Raw genomic sequence first — 16,741 nt, 5'->3', positions numbered from 1 at the left:
GTGGAGTGACTGTGTAGGCGAATATGACAACAGCCAATTTTGTGCACAGCAACATCCCACAAACTGCCATGAAATGAATGTCCAATTTTAGTTGGGGGATTTGGACCAGGACACAGAAAGTTAAGTCCCTTCTCTTTTCGATAGTGCCATGGGATCTTTAAGGTCAACCTGAATAGGCAGACAGGACCTTTAGTTAACATCTAATCTGAAGGACGGATCCTCCAACAATGCAAACCCCCACCAGCCCCCAACACTGCGTTGGGAGTGTCAGCCTCGACTATATGACTATATGTGGGCTGTAAACTCACAACCTGCTGACACAGAGATGAGAGTGCAACCAACTGAGCCAGGCTGACACACTTAATGGTGAGAGGGCAGGGTTTTATTTTGGAAGGTTGAGATTAAATGGCTCAAATCGCGTTCCTCATCCAAACCGCTCCTGTCATTTTACGATACCCCGGTCTCCAGTATAGTTGAGAGCACCCGAGTCCCATTGCCCATTGCACACAGAGCAGGTACGTACACAGGCTGTGGGAGAGGAGCGCAGTTTGGGAGCCCATCAGTGCTGAACGTTGTAGAATCACATCGGCACCAGTCGTCAATAACGTCACCACCTCCAGTGCACCAAAGCAAGCTCAGCATAGTTTCTTGGACGGCCTAAAAAACACAGGAACATGTCTGATCCGAGCCTAATCCAAACCAGCGGCACGATGAATTTTACACAGATTTCCATATACGCAGAAGTAGCAGACAATGAAGTACAAGGCGACAGGTATTGAATTGGAAAGATGCTGCCTTATACTTTCAGTAATGGATTGCTCAAAGAACAAAGCATGTGCCTTAGGCTGGTCAAAGCAATTCTTCGATCTTATGGGTCCGAGGCCTGAAATTCTGAAAATCTTAGCCTTAAGACTGCTATTTTCAAATTTGAGATTGTGGAGAATTTTGGAAAATTCTTAAATTCAGTCTTCCCTTGCAAACTGGATTGCGACAGTTCTTTTAAGGCCACATTTAGGAAGCTTTCTAAAAATTGGCACCATCTTATATTCTAAGATGGAACTCAAAGGCCCCAAATTTCTCATGATTTTAGGCTTAAGACCATGAGAAATTTGGGACCTCTTAGTTTCACCTTGCTGATTATCATAGAATCATAGAATTATACAGCGCAGAAAGAGGCAGTTCGGCCCTTCGTGTTTGTGCGTCTCTTTGAAAGAGCTGTCCAAATACCTATCTACTTCTCTCTTGAAAGTTGTCATTGAATTGCCTTCCACCACCCTTTCAGGCAATGTATTCCAGATCCGAACAACTCGCTGTGTGAAAAAAGCTCTCCTCACCTCCCCTCTGGTTCTTTTGGCAACTATCTTAAATCTGTGTCCTCTGGTTACCGACGCCCCTGCCAGTGGAAACAGTTTCTCCCTGTTCACCCTATCGGAACCCCTCATAATTTTGAACACCTCTATTAAATCTCCCCTTAACCTTTTCTGCTCCAAGGAGAATAATCCTAGTAGAAGAAAAAATATATTGTAGTGCAGTGATCTTCACAAGATCAAAAAATTGGTTCAGATGAAGAAGATCCTTCAACCCATTTGATCTCTTCACTCCATCCCCTCATCACAGGATCAAATGGATCCAGTGTCCTGGTTTCAACAACCCTTCCTGGCAACCTGTTCCGGTCGTTAATTACACTCTAGGTAAAGAAACACTTCCTGGTGTCTCTCCTGAAATTGCCTTTTGAAACTGCTATGTCCTCTTGTTCTACTGTCTTGGTCCATCATAAGGCATTGCACTGGGTTTACATTTTCAATCCATATGCAATTTTATGCACCTCTATGAGGTCCTCTCTGAGGCGCCTTCTCTCAGGACTCAAAATTGTGGTCGATGGGTCCTGTTACTGTATATAAACATACCTTTTGTGTTTCGTTGTCTGTGAATAGTTCGTACAATGGAGCAGTCTTTGTGACTTCCAGTAGAACGGGGTCTTCTTTCTCCTGGCTCTGTGTTGCATGGCACATGTGGCACCAGGAAGGGCAAGTTCCCCTGTGCCCACAATACATTCTGACTCCAGATGCCAGGAGCTCATCGCCAGAGTCCAGCAGGCTGGCAATGTAGGCTGGAAAGGTCAACGATTTGGGATCTTTCTCACGTTCCTCTGATTCATCAGACGGTGAATTGCCTGAGTGAAAAAAANTAAGATATTATAACCGCGCTGTTTAAATGGGAACAAACTATCAGGCGTATTAGGAAGTAATGAAGTGTGTAATTTATATGGCTGTAGATGTATTCATCTTCATGCTTGATATCTTGGGAGAATTAAGGAACATTATTTGGTGACTGCCACAAATTTAAGAGATCATGATTTAAGAAACACCGGAGATTGCAACTTATATGTTATATGAATGCCACAAATGACCAATAATATCTTTATCCCTCGTTTGCACGTCTATAATGTAAACGTGTGGCAGAATCAAGAGGAAAGATCAGAATTGGATTGAGCAGAATGTGGTTGGGAACATGGAGTACTGCAGAATTCAGAAGAGCAAGGTATGAATGGATTATAATTCTTAATAATCCCTACATTTCATACATACATAGCAAACACTATTTTAGCGAAAGAGTAGTAAATGTACGGAACAGGCTCCCTAGGGAGATGATAGAAGCAGAAAGTGTTGATTCTCTCCAAAGCAAATTAGGTAGATTTCTTTTAGGAAATAATATCTTGGGACACAGTATATAGTTGGGACATGACATGTGCATATGACTGCCAGGATGTTGAAGGCGAACTGGATGGACCTTGGTCTTCTTTCGTCCAGCAATTCTTATGTTCTTATTTTTGGGAGGACATCTCAAAGTGCTTCACAAAATATACTGTGACTGGGAATGTTGTAAGGAAATGTAGTAGCGAATTTGAGCACAACAAAATCTTGTATGAAGCGAATGGGACATTGGGAGATCGATGGCCAGGACACTGGAAAAACTTCTCTTTCCGAAAAGATAATAATAATCCTTGCATTTTATATTACACCTTACCACACCATTGAGATGTCTCAAAGCGCTTCACAGGAAATACTGTAAAGTGGATTGGCTGTGTATTTTGTGGGCACAACGTCACACACAGATTGTCACACAGTGCGACTTAGGAAGAGTTAAATAGGTTAGGTGGAGTGGGATGAACTAGGGTGGAGTAGATTTATTGATTCAATGGTTGACAATATAGAAAGGGTTAATAAGAATGGAGAGTCAGACTAGGATGATTACAAGGATATTACACAGCAGCATAACTGATCATTGAAAGGCTGTTTTCACTTTTTTCACTGTCCAAAGGAAAAGATTTCTTAATAATAATAATCCTAATGCTTGATATGGCACCTTATTTTTCTAGGAAGTGTAGGGATTGTCTATTTTAGGCAAACGTATTTTAGGCGAACATGATAGCCAATTTGCACACAGCAATGTCCCACAAACAACCATGAAGTGAATGACCAATTTTTTAAAATTTTAATCAGGAAATTAACAACCAATCTTCCCTGGACTAATATAAAAAAATTAAAGGGGTTCGATAACTCGTGAGGTGCATGCACTTACACACAGGATCTTTAACGTTCACCTGAATGGGCTGACAGGACCTCGGTTCATCTGAAACTGCAGCACACCCAAAGCACTGTACTAGTCAGCCTAGACTATGAGAGTTCACAGCTGATGTGGGGTTCAAACCCACATCCCTCTGACGCGATGCTGTGTGAGTGCCACTAACTGAGCCACGCTGACACCTGAGTGCCAATTAGCAAGATTCATCAATGTTTCTCTCCCTGTAACACTGTGAACAGTCCCTGGGATATTTATCTTCAACAATAATAATGAATGGCCATTAACGGATCGACAGCATTTGTCTAGTCACTAATATATGAGGCGACAGTCCATCTTTTCCTAGTGGAGTGATAGGTCTGAATGATTTGCCTGTTCTGAGTATTCAATCTTCTGAAAACACTCTATGCCTGTCAGGCTGATCGCTCTTTGTTAAAAAAAACAATAGTACCACACTTTTTTGTTGTTTTCCGAGATGATGATTATTAAAAAAAAAGCCATTTCGTTTTGCTGGAACGATCTGCAAAATTTCCTTCAGCGGGTTTCAGACAGATAATGAGAGACTTTTAGCTTCCAACAGCAAATCAATAGCAAATCATCAGAATAATCCCTGTACTGAACTTGACCTGCTCAGCCTAACAAGTTTCCCCACATATGTTCTGAGTTGAATTTTAGATTTCTCCAATGGACTCTGCTGGAGTTTGGATTTCAAGACATCTTTCACAATTAGCGAAACGGTCTCCATTGCTCGTGTTTGCCTGAGGTATCATTACTTGAGCATTAATTCCCATCACTGGAATTTGAAATGGAACCACGATGGAGTGCACTGGCACGTTCCTGACATCCCAGAGCGTACCCTTGTCGTTAATCAGGGTGGCAAATTTCCAAGCCATGTCACTCCAGCCTTAGGGAAAACAGGCCTAATAATCCTTGCATTTGATATAGCTTAGCTTCTTATCACTCCGTTGAGACGTTTGAAAGTGCTTCACTGAATGCATTGCAAAGTGGATTGACGGTGTATTCTGTGGGCGAAATGCGGCAGTCAATTGCACACGGCAGTGTTCCACAACCAGTCATGGAGTGACCAACCAATTTTTTGGGGGGGTTAAGGGGTGCGATTATTACCCCCCATGGAGTGATCTGCCAATCGACTAACGATCGGTTTCCTACCTACTGCTAGGTAAACAGAGTCCTGCGGAGTAAGGAAACTTGCTCAAGGTTTCACCCCATTCAAGAATGGAACCCGGGTCCTCTTGCTTGTGAGGTGAACAGGCTAACCAGTACCTCCCATAGGCACATTTCCTCGCTATTTTTGTGTTTCCCTTCCAGAAACATAACATAACATTTACAGGTTATGGAGGCAGTGGGTGGGCCAGATCAAATGGAGGGAAGGGGTGGGCAGAAATTGGGCTTTGGGCCACCAGTTGGCCCACCTTGATCTGAGACAATGAGCTGAATCTCCACTGACATGTGGCTTGCACCCTGTATTCACCCAAAGACTCAAAAATGAGAGGGCTTCTAATTGAACCAAACCAACAAACTCACAGCCACGCACCTGGATGTTGCTAAGAGAGATTTCAATTAAATACTGTGGGTATTGGGTTGTTTGGGTAATCCAATACTTGACAAGGTCAATGTGATTACTTTAAACAGAATAGGATTAGTACCTTTAATAACCGTCACATTACTTACCCCAATGAACTAACTTCCAAAATGATACTGTCCTTTATGTACGTACCAAATACAAATAAGAGCTCTAATCTCAGCTGTAAGGTGGCACCTCTGTCAATCTTAGGAAACCTCTGTTGCAATTAGTTTGTTCCAATTTCACTAAAAACTGCAGGAAGATGGATGAAATCTGATTGATGGCACTTAATATTAAAACAGTAATAAATTTCTGGGTCTTAGATACAAAATGTGATGTGATTGAGGAGCTCAGATGGTTTAAATATGGAACAATGTGATCGCTGGGAGTGAGTTACAGGTTAAAATGCAATCAAGGAGTGAGACTGATTAGGAATGAGCTCTGGAAACAATAATAATAATCCTTGCATTTGGTAATCTGCTTTATCATGTCATTGAGATGTCTCAAGTGCTTCATAGAATATATTGTAAAGTGAATTGACTATATATTTTGTGGGTGAAATGTGGCAGCCAATTGTGCACAGAGGTGTCCCACAAACAGTCGTCGATTAAGTAACATTTTTTTTTAGGGCTTAGTAGCCCTGGAAGAAAACCACCAATCCACTAACAACTGGATTCCTACATACTGTGAGGTAAACAGGGGGCGTGTGGAGTAAGGAAACTTAAGTAACGTTTCGACCTGCCCCGAAATCAAACCTGTGTCCTCTCACTTGTGAGGTGGGTGTGCGAACCACTACTATGGGATTGGAGTAAATCAGTCCATGTTTGAGTTTGCATGGCATGCACACGATGAATGGAACAGCCTCGCTCTGTGTTAAATTTCGACGCTCAACAACAACTTGCATTTATATAGCGCCCTTCACGCGGGGTAGTGTCCCTGAACGCTTAGTTGTCGGCAGTCTTGTTGCAGCTGTGCAGCGGTAACGAAAGTCAACGGAAGATAACATGGGACCTAGTCATGCTGTGTTGTGCGGCTATAATCTTCAATGAAACCCAGTGATGTGATTTTCACCGACCTGCATGTTTGTGGGCACTTCTTTAATGCACTGTGTTGTTTGCTCAGTGACTCGGTGACAGCAAGCGCAGCTGGTGCAATGCGTCTGGGCTTGGGAGATGAGGTAAAATTAACACCTGGCTCTCACACTGTCTGTGAAGCCTCTTCTCAAACACCAGTGTAATGAGGCGCTGTGGGGGCAGGTATTGATTGTTTTTAAGATCCGGAAAATCAGTCCGCAGAACTGTGATGATCCTTAGTAAATAACCAGTCAGCGCAGTCAACAGTGAGTGCAGCTGTCTCGACAGTGGGATAAGGGTAGAGGAATCTATTATGTAGCCTGAGCCACAAAAAGCTCTCGTTCATGTGTCTCGGTCTATTTAACCTTTAAACTATTGGCAGAAATTCCAGGCTTCCTGGACTCGCCATTTTTTTTTGTGTGTTCTTATCCCACACCCTGTGACGCTTAAACAAACCCCAAATTTGTGGTAAATATCAATGGGATTTTTAGCGCTCACTGTAACATTCACAGTCTAGGCTGACACTCCAGTGCAGTGTTGGGTGCAAGCACTCTGAGACTCTACCCTCTGCGAAGGGTGCTATATAAATACATGTTGTTGTTGTTGGGGGAGCACTGCATTGTCGGAGATGCAGCCCTTTGTATGAAACATTAAACCGAGGCCCTATCTGCCTGTTCAGGTGCATGTTAAAAACCTCATGGCACGATTCAAAAAAAGGGAATTTCTCCTGTTGCCCTACCTAAAAATCCCCTAAATTAAATAATAATAATCCTTGCATTTGATATAGCGCTTTTCATGTCTTCTCGACGTCTCAAAGCGCTTCACAGAATATGCTGTAAAGTGAATTGACTGCACTGAATATTGCTTTTTCCCCTTTGACAATGGGATTCGATTAAATAATAATGAGCTGCCATTCAGACACAGTGTATCGTAAAAGCCCACAACAAGTTCCGCAGAGTGCTGATGGATTCTGACAATCCTTCACACAGTGAAATGGCAGCTTGTACTTGAACAGCTGATCAGATATTGCACTTCAAAAGTGGCTTTCAGTGTGTTCTTAAACGTGACAAGTTGTTGTCAAAACAAAACCCCCAAAACTGCTTGCTTTGCATTTTTGTACATCCCCATTTTAATCAACAACGACTCATGCCATAAACTCCACTACACAATATCGTTATCTGATGCCAATCTCGCAACATGACATTCCCTGAATCCCAAAAGTACGTGATATCTCGTCTGTAAACACCCCAAAGCGCCTCACAGGTAATTGCTTGTGAAGTGTAGTGGCCGAATATTTATGGACAAATGCGGCAGCCAATTTGTGTACAGCAATGTACGCTTTAGGACTTTGTGCTCGCAGTTTATGCTGACACTGCAGTGCAAAGCTGAAGGAGCTCTGCATTGTCGGAGGTGCCATCCTCAAGATGAGACATTAAACCGGGGTCCTGTCTGTCCGATCAGGTACAAGTCAAAGATCCCATGAGACTATTTGAAAAGGGAAGGGAGTTTTGCCAGTGTTCTGGCCAACAAACCCCAGGGAACGTTGAGTCATTCACTTCACGGCTGTTTGTGAGACATTGTTGTGCCCAAATCGACTGTTGTGTTCACCTACAGAATACACAGTCACTACACTTGACAGTAAATCCTGTGAAGGGCTTTGAGACATTTTGCTGATATGGTAAGACTATGTGGAATGCAAGGATTATTCTTATTTATTATACACGGCGCAGCCTGAGACAGTGCTGCCCTATAAATAACACAACTTGTTTAATTTTCCAAAACTAGACAGAAAAAACAGACCCTCTCACAGACCCTTGGGAGGGCCAGCGACCCACAGGTAGCTGAGCTCTCAGAGGGAAGACCCTCGCAAAGCTGGTGACAAGTTACAGGGCAGAAGAAAGATGGCGAGAGCAAGCTTCAATAACACCCAATTTGTAAGACAACAAGGGATTTACTATGGTTTACCCAAGGCCACTGGAGGGCCATCCGTCTGACTGTCATTAGGGAAAAGGCGAGATGTAAAAATGGAAAAATAGGTTCAACCTTCACTGCATTTATTACAATCTTTTTCATGTTTATATATAAAAAAAATCTGCAGCTGTTTGTAAGGTGCGACCGCAAAGAAGCAGAGGGGGGGAAAAAAAAGTCAGACATAATTGATGTTATTTATCTCTGCTAAACCCAGAGAGAATTGCTGGAATATGAAGCACAAATCAGTTCATTAGCAGTGCTCAGTTCCTGCCCCGTCTCCTAATGGAGATGCTATCTACGGGGCGAATAATACGTGGAATATCAAAACTGCGGGAAGAGGGAATTCAAATCTGTTTTACAATTAGCATAAATTATGACTAATTAAGCTGGTAATCTACAATGTATTTATTCTGTTGTGTCTGTCACTTGGGGAACTAAAATATTATCCATTCTACGCTTGCTTGGTTGGCACAGACCCTTCACTGAGATGCATCTTCTTGTCGGGGATGAATTATTTCCTTAGCAGGTAATAATCCCTTCAAAAAAAAAAATAATAATTTGGTCACTTAATCCACAGCTGTTAGTGGGACACTGCTGTGCGCAATTGGCTACCGCATTATCCCACAAACTTCACAGTCAATTCATTTCACAGTACATTCTGGGAAGCGCTTTGAGACGTTTCAAAGACGTGATATCAAATGCACTATATCAAATGCAAGGATTCCTCTTATTATTATTTCAAGCGTCTCTTTCTCTGAAGTGCGACTCGCAGCTGGTATGAATACACAGTCAGGGGTCAATGACACAAGCCTTGGAATTTGTGGTCAGGCAATCTGAGCAGTCTCTTCTCAGGTTCTCTATCACTGAACCTCAATCACCTTGCCCAAGTAACCATTCTTCATATGTGAGCCTTGGCATTGGCTCCAGGCTCCTACATAAGAACACAAGCATTTGCCAGATGAAAGAAGAGGTTGGCTGTTGCCAACCTGAGCCAAATACTTTCCAGAATCAAGTAATCTGGGTGCAGATTAATCTGCACATTCCATTCCAGCCACAGGGAAATTTCCATACAAACAGAATGTGGAATTCTCAGTTTGGCCTGAATATTCTTAAGCACAGTGGTGGGTTTCCACACGCAACAAAAACAACACTTGTATTGCGCATTTCACATCAGGAGGACATCTCAAGGCGCTGGAAAAGTGTTTCGCATTGACCGAGAAACGAATCCAGGCCTCCCAAGCAAGAACCTACCACTCAACCACCAATGCAGTTAAAGTGCCAATGCACTGGATATCCGACTGACCCTGAAAACTTCAATATTGACACTGAATTTATGAATCAGAACAATACTATCTTATAAATTTATCAAACCCTGCATACAGATTGCTCCATTCCCAAGCTGCTCTCTTTGAGCACTTGGTTGACAAAGGCACTGCCTGGCGTTGAACTGAGACTTGGAAGACCCAGATTTGTGCCAGGTTACCTGGTCTCAGCTTGGCAGCAGATGGGATGTTACAATTAGTTTGTATAAGTAGGAGGAAAACTACAGCCAGTGTTCCCACTTCTTATCACATTCAATGGTCCTGGCTGGAAGGTGCTTGTGTGGACAGGAAGAGACTTGTCTGTGACATTCCATCTCCTCTCATGGTCAAACAGCCCAGTGACCCTTTACCACTCGGATTCACACATGAAGTACGGCCACTTTAATGAGATACTGGAGGGCAGCTGGTAGCCTTAGAACTAAACACCACAGATCCTCAGAGAGGTTAGAAAACAGAGGGAAATGCAATTAATTTCCAATACTTAAATGCAAACCTTGTATTTATTCAGTGACAGTTCTTACCTGTTACACCCATGTGATAGTTATAAAAGGCGTCCATTAGGCCATCACACAGAATGGTATCCTGAAGGGACATGTCTCCTACTTTGACCCCAACTCGCATTGGAACCACATGTGGAGCCTGTGATTAAAAGAAGCAGGCTTTAGCTAAGTGTACTTGCTGTATACTGGGACTCCACATGCAACAAGATCTGGCTGGAGAAAAGGAAGAACTTGCCTTTGTATAATGCCTTAGCATACTGAAATGCCTACAAACACTTCACAATAATTACTATCTCAGATAATAATCATGAGAATATCCTGAAGCACTTCACAGGGAATTACTGTGAAATGGAGTGACTGTGCATTTGTCGGCGAATGCTGCAGCCCAATTGCACACAGCATTGTTCCACAAACCAACATGAAAAAANGCATGACCAATTTTTAAATATTTAGGGGTACAAACAAGTGTATTAATGGCAGCACAATGCAACTGCTTGTTGTGACAGTCACTAAATTGTATCCACCGGTGAACGTTTCTGCCGAGCCATTTAGCTGAGTTCATGTTTGCTTCTTTCACACTTGATCCCTCTGTGCTCAGACAACAGGAGGGAAAAGTTCAACATTCGTTATCTGTACCGTTCTTTGGTTGAACAACAAAATTAGGCAGAACTGAACTACCTCTACATGATATATTCATGATTGAGAAGGGAGCAGAGGGTATGGAAGTGGAGATTAGCAAAGGGGAGAGGCTTGTTTGAAGCAAGGGCTGAATGGCCTGTTTCCGAGCTATGTAATTAGAAATTTACATTACAGAAAGAAGTCATTAGGGCCCATCATGTCTGCTGTCTCTATGAAAGAGAATATCCTGAAATTTTGCTCATGTAAACCTTGCTCATGCATTCCACGCCGCCTGCTACTACAATCCTGGCGTTTTCCGTGAGGATGGACTGTGCTCCTAAACACACGGCCTTCAGTCCGGAACCACAGATCATCTGGCAGCTCCATGCTGGCACCGAATAGTGAATGCTTGCTGCCACGCTGGCCTGACGGGCAGGATTCTGTCCTTGGCCTACAAAACAGTGAAAGAAAAGGAATAGACTCCTTTAATACTACAGTGCAGAGTTGGTGGTGATACTTTCTGAAAAGAGGCACGGGAATACTCAGTGAGAATCATTTACTCATATTATTAGTGTTAAGTTAACCATCCTTAACTTTAGTACAGGTTTAGCACAAGAAGTTATATTTTTTTATATATTAACGTCTTTTTCAGACGTTAATATAAAACAGCATTTTATTCTCCAGACAGGAAGATAACAAGGACAATAATTCTTTTAATACCACAGTTGGCTTGCATTCATCCTTTCATCATTTCTCTCCTTCGCTAACCCCTCTTGCGCTGCATAAACAGAGTGCTTCAGAGCTTACATTTCAGCTGCAGCTTGCAAGGTGAATGTTTATAAAGTGTAAACACAATGACTTAATTTTCGGTGGACCTAGTTGCATGACTTCCGTACTCTCCAATCTGGGCGAGGAATGGGAGACTGTAGGCTTTGTATGTTGAGGATAATATTCAGTCTGTGAAAACTCAGTCAGTGCTCTAAACACTATCAAATGATCCTCCTTGGAGAGAACAGAGCTTGGCCTTGAATCCTCTTCAGATTCACCATTGGCTGTCTGTGGATCTCACCTACAAATCCCTTCGCACCCTCACTCTCTCTACCTCTGTGACCTACTTATCCCCTACGTTCAACAAACTCAAGCCTGATGCATGGACAGTCCCTGGACAGTCATTAACAAGTCATCTCTTCCTGTGACCAGGGATCCTTGTACTTGCCGGTCCTCCGCGATTTTGCGGTTATATCCAACACTTTTGATCATTCAATTCTTCTCTACCATCTCTCCTCTGCTACATCTCTGTAGCTCTGCACTATCCAGGTTCCATTCCAACTTATCGCAGGATCATCACTATGTCTCCTTTTCCTCTGACCCACATGATCACGTGTGGCTTGGGGCTCTTTTCTGGCTCCTCTCCTCCTCATCTACATACTCCCCCAGGTTGACATAATTTCCAGGGACTTCAATACATTTGCCACTGACAACCAACTCTACCTATCCCCTTTCCGTTTTCACCTTTGACCCCTGGACAACTGCTTGTCAGATTATCAAGTCCTGAATAAGCCCAAACTTTCCCCCATAGAATGCGTGGCTGAAAGAGTGGTGCGGGAGGCAGGAGTTTCATTTTGTGGACCACTGGCACCAGTATTGGTGAAAGAGGGAGCTCTTCCATCAGTATGTCATTGAACATATTCAAGACTGAGATTGATTTTTAAAAACTAAAGAGATTAAGGGATATGGGGATAGGGCGGGTAACTGGAATTAGGTTAGAAGATCAGCCATGGTCTTATTAAATGGCGGGGCAGGCTTGAGGGGCCGAATGGCCTACTCCTGCTCCTATTTCTTATGTTTTTAATGTTGACAAGACAAAGGCTTTCCTGCTTGGCTCCCGTCAGCATCTCCGCACTTCAGGCATTGGCTCACGTCAGCTCACGGAGACAGTACAGAATATCAAATCAACGATTTATTCAAACCTCATCTTCAACCTTTCATCTGTGGGGTCTTATCAAGTTGACGTTCTTCCATCTTCACAACACTGACTGCCAACTTCAGCCACAGCCCCCCTTTCCCCACCCCCAGCCACCCTCAACAGCACCTTTTGCCCTATTATTATTAGTATTATTTATTATTATTATTTCCCCAATCCCTCAACCTATCTCCCTCCCAGCTCAGGCACCCACTCAGACTTTGTAAAGCACTTTGAGACAGTTTGAAAGGTCGTATACAAATGCTGTACCGTTCACTATTACTCAAATACAACATTGTACCCGCAGTCAAAACCTGCCCCAAAATAACTTCAGAGACATCTTCTGGCGGGTGGGGGGCGGGTGGGGGCGGGTGGGGGGGGGGTGGGGGGCGCTGTGTTAATGGTAATAGTGATGGTGAAGGCCCCGCACAAACAGCTTCAATTATCCTTCAGCTGTTTGCAGGAAATCCGCCTCCAGAGCAGCGCCTCCACACACACACACACACACACCCCAGTGTCCACGGGTCCCCCCCCAGTGCCCGGGGTCCCCCCACCCAGTGTCCGGGGGTCCCCGCCCCCAGTGCCCGGGGGTCCCCCCCACTGTCCGGGGGTCCCCCCCCCAGTGCCCGGGGGTCCCCCCCACTGTCCGGGGGTCCCCCCCCCAGTGCCCGGGGGTCCCCCCCCAGTGTCCGGGGGTCCCACACAGTGCCCGGGGGTCCACCCCAGTGTCCAGGGTTCCCCCCCCAGTGCCCGGGGGTCCCCGCCCCCAGTGTCCGGGGGTCCCCCCCAGTGTCCGGGGTCCCCCCCAGTGTCCGGGGGTCCCCCCCAGTGTCCGGGGGTCCCCCCCAGTGTCCGGGGGTCCCCGCCCCAGTGTCCGGGGGTCCCCGCCCCCAGTGCCCGGGGGTCCCCGCCCCCAGTGCCCGGGGGTCCCCGCCCCCAGTGCCCGGGGGTCCCCGCCCCCAGTGCCCGGGGGTCCCCGCCCCCAGTGCCCGGGGGTCCCGCCCCCAGTGCCCGGGGGTCCCGCCCCCAGTGCCCGGGGGTCCCGCCCCCAGTGCCCGGGGGTCCCCGCCCCCAGTGCCCGGGGGTCCCCGCCCCCAGTGCCCGGGGGTCCCCCCCCAGTGCCCGGGGGTCCCCCCCCAGTGCCCGGGGGTCCCCCCCCAGTGCCCGGGGGTCCCCCCCCAGTGCCCGGGGGTCCCCCCCAGTGCCCGGGGGTCCCCCCCCAGTGCCCGGGGGTCCCCCCCAGTGCCCGGGGGTCCCCCCCAGTGCCCGGGGGTCCCCCCCAGTGCCCGGGGGTCCCCCCCAGTGCCCGGGGGTCCCCTCCCCGCTGTACGGCTGTGGCGCTGCTCTCTCTGTGTTACCTATTGGGTTTCTCGCTGCGGAGAGGATCACAACATCGTCTCTCCCACTCACAGCGCTGCACCGAGTGCAGGAGGCGGGAGGGCGGGGGGGGGGGGGGCACCAGGATATCCGCCCCGCCCCGCCCCGCCCTCCCTGCCAGTCACGCCAACCCTGGGCCGGTCCCTGCAAGGGCCGGTCCCTGCAAGGGCCGGTCCCTGCAAGGGCCGGTCCCTGCAAGGGCCGGTCCCTGCAAGGGCCGGTCCCTGCAAGGGCCGGTCCCTGCAAGGGCCGGTCCCTGCAAGGGCCGGTCCCTGCAAGGGCCGGTCCCTGCAAGGGCCGGTCCCTGCAAGGGCCGGTCCCTGCAAGGGCCGGTCCCTGCAAGGGCCGGTCCCTGCAAGGGCCGGTCCCTGCAAGGGCCGGTCCCTGCAAGGGCCGGTCCCTGCAAGGGCCGGTCCCTGCAAGGGCCGGTCCCTGCAAGGGCCGGTCCCTGCAAGGGCCGGTCCCTGCAAGGGCCGGTCCCTGCAAGGGCCGGTCCCTGCAAGGGCCGGTCCCTGCAAGGGCCGGTCCCTGCAAGGGCCGGTCCCTGCAAGGGCCGGTCCCTGCAAGGGCCGGTCCCTGCAAGGGCCGGTCCCTGCAAGGGCCGGTCCCTGCAAGGGCCGGTCCCTGCAAGGGCCGGTCCCTGCAAGGGCCGGTCCCTGCAAGGGCCGGTCCCTGCAAGGGCCGGTCCCTGCAAGGGCCGGTCCCTGCAAGGGCCGGTCCCTGCAAGGGCCGGTCCCTGCAAGGGCCGGTCCCTGCAAGGGCCGGTCCCTGCAAGGGCCGGTCCCTGCAAGGGCCGGTCCCTGCAAGGGCCGGTCCCTGCAAGGGCCGGTCCCTGCAAGGGCCGGTCCCTGCAAGGGCCGGTCCCTGCAAGGGCCGGTCCCTGCAAGGGCCGGTCCCTGCAAGGGCCGGTCCCTGCAAGGGCCGGTCCCTGCAAGGGCCGGTCCCTGCAAGGGCCGGTCCCTGCAAGGGCCGGTCCCTGCAAGGGCCGGTCCCTGCAAGGGCCGGTCCCTGCAAGGGCCGGTCCCTGCAAGGGCCGGTCCCTGCAAGGGCCGGTCCCTGCAAGGGCCGGTCCCTGCAAGGGCCGGTCCCTGCAAGGGCCGGTCCCTGCAAGGGCCGGTCCCTGCAAGGGCCGGTCCCTGCAAGGGCCGGTCCCTGCAAGGGCCGGTCCCTGCAAGGGCCGGTCCCTGCAAGGGCCGGTCCCTGCAAGGGTCCTGCAAGGGCCGGTCCCTGCAAGGGCCGGTCCCTGCAAGGGCCCGGTCCCTGCAAGGGCCCGGTCCCTGCAAGGGCCCGGTCCCTGCAAGGGCCCGGTCCCTGCAAGGGCCCGGTCCCTGCAAGGGCCCGGTCCCTGCAAGGGCCCGGTCCCTGCAAGGGCCCGGTCCCTGCAAGGGCCGGTCCCTGCAAGGGCCGGTCCCTGCAAGGGCCGGTCCCTGCAAGGGCCGGTCCCTGCAAGGGCCGGTCCCTGCAAGGGCCGGTCCCTGCAAGGGCCGGTCCCTGCAAGGGCCGGTCCCTGCAAGGGCCGGTCCCTGCAAGGGCCGGTCCCTGCAAGGGCCGGTCCCTGCAAGGGCCGGTCCCTGCAAGGGCCGGTCCCTGCAAGGGCCGGTCCCTGCAAGGGCCGGTCCCTGCAAGGGCCGGTCCCTGCAAGGGCCGGTCCCTGCAAGGGCCGGTCCCTGCAAGGGCCGGTCCCTGCAAGGGCCGGTCCCTGCAAGGGCCGGTCCCTGCAAGGGCCGGTCCCTGCAAGGGCCGGTCCCTGCAAGGGCCGGTCCCTGCAAGGGCCGGTCCCTGCAAGGGCCGGTCCCTGCAAGGGCCGGTCCCTGCAAGGGCCGGTCCCTGCAAGGGCCGGTCCCTGCAAGGGCCGGTCCCTGCAAGGGCCGGTCCCTGCAAGGGCCGGTCCCTGCAAGGGCCGGTCCCTGCAAGGGCCGGTCCCTGCAAGGGCCGGTCCCTGCAAGGGCCGGTCCCTGCAAGGGCCGGTCCCTGCAAGGGCCGGTCCCTGCAAGGGCCGGTCCCTGCAAGGGCCGGTCCCTGCAAGGGCCGGTCCCTGCAAGGGCCGGTCCCTGCAAGGGCCGGTCCCTGCAAGGGCCGGTCCCTGCAAGGGCCGGTCCCTGCAAGGGCCGGTCCCTGCAAGGGCCGGTCCCTGCAAGGGCCGGTCCCTGCAAGGGCCGGTCCCTGCAAGGGCCGGTCCCTGCAAGGGCCGGTCCCTGCAAGGGCCGGTCCCTGCAAGGGCCGGTCCCTGCAAGGGCCGGTCCCTGCAAGGGCCGGTCCCTGCAAGGGCCGGTCCCTGCAAGGGCCGGTCCCTGCAAGGGCCGGTCCCTGCAAGGGCCGGTCCCTGCAAGGGCCGGTCCCTGCAAGGGCCGGTCCCTGCAAGGGCCGGTCCCTGCAAGGGCCGGTCCCTGCAAGGGCCGGTCCCTGCAAGGGCCGGTCCCTGCAAGGGCCGGTCCCTGCAAGGGCCGGTCCCTGCAAGGGCCGGTCCCTGCAAGGGCCGGTCCCTGCAAGGGCCGGTCCCTGCAAGGGCCGGTCCCTGCAAGGGCCGGTCCCTGCAAGGGCCGGTCCCTGCAAGGGCCGGTCCCTGCAAGGGCCGGTCCCTGCAAGGGCCGGTCCCTGCAAGGGCCGGTCCCTGCAAGGGCCGGTCCCTGCAAGGGCCGGTCCCTGCAAGGGCCGGTCCCTGCAAGGGCCGGTCCCTGCAAGGGCCGGTCCCTGCAAGGGCCGGTCCCTGCAAGGGCCGGTCCCTGCAAGGGCCGGTCCCTGCAAGGGCC

General features: G+C 50.4%; 1 protein-coding gene across 1 annotated transcript; it reads right to left on the bottom strand.

The window, feature by feature from the left end:
• Positions 1-456: 456 nt before the first annotated feature.
• Positions 457-14,030, bottom strand: LOC121852566 (astrotactin-1-like; the record flags this gene model as incomplete). Its single annotated transcript, XM_042346531.1, has 5 exons — positions 13,973-14,030; positions 10,921-11,102; positions 10,055-10,172; positions 1,908-2,173; positions 457-657 (listed from the first exon to the last, which is right to left on the bottom strand). Coding segments are annotated over exons 2-5 (690 nt in total), but the record flags the coding sequence as incomplete, so codon positions are not given.
• Between the last annotated feature and the right edge of the window lie 2,711 nt (positions 14,031-16,741).

The sequence above is a fragment of the Callorhinchus milii genome, unplaced genomic scaffold, assembly GCF_018977255.1.
Source record: "Callorhinchus milii isolate IMCB2004 unplaced genomic scaffold, IMCB_Cmil_1.0 Scaffold962, whole genome shotgun sequence".
Taxonomy (NCBI): Eukaryota; Metazoa; Chordata; class Chondrichthyes; order Chimaeriformes; family Callorhinchidae; genus Callorhinchus; species Callorhinchus milii.
The sequence above is the reverse complement of the archived record's forward strand: the minus strand, read 5'-3'. Positions and strand labels throughout refer to the sequence as shown.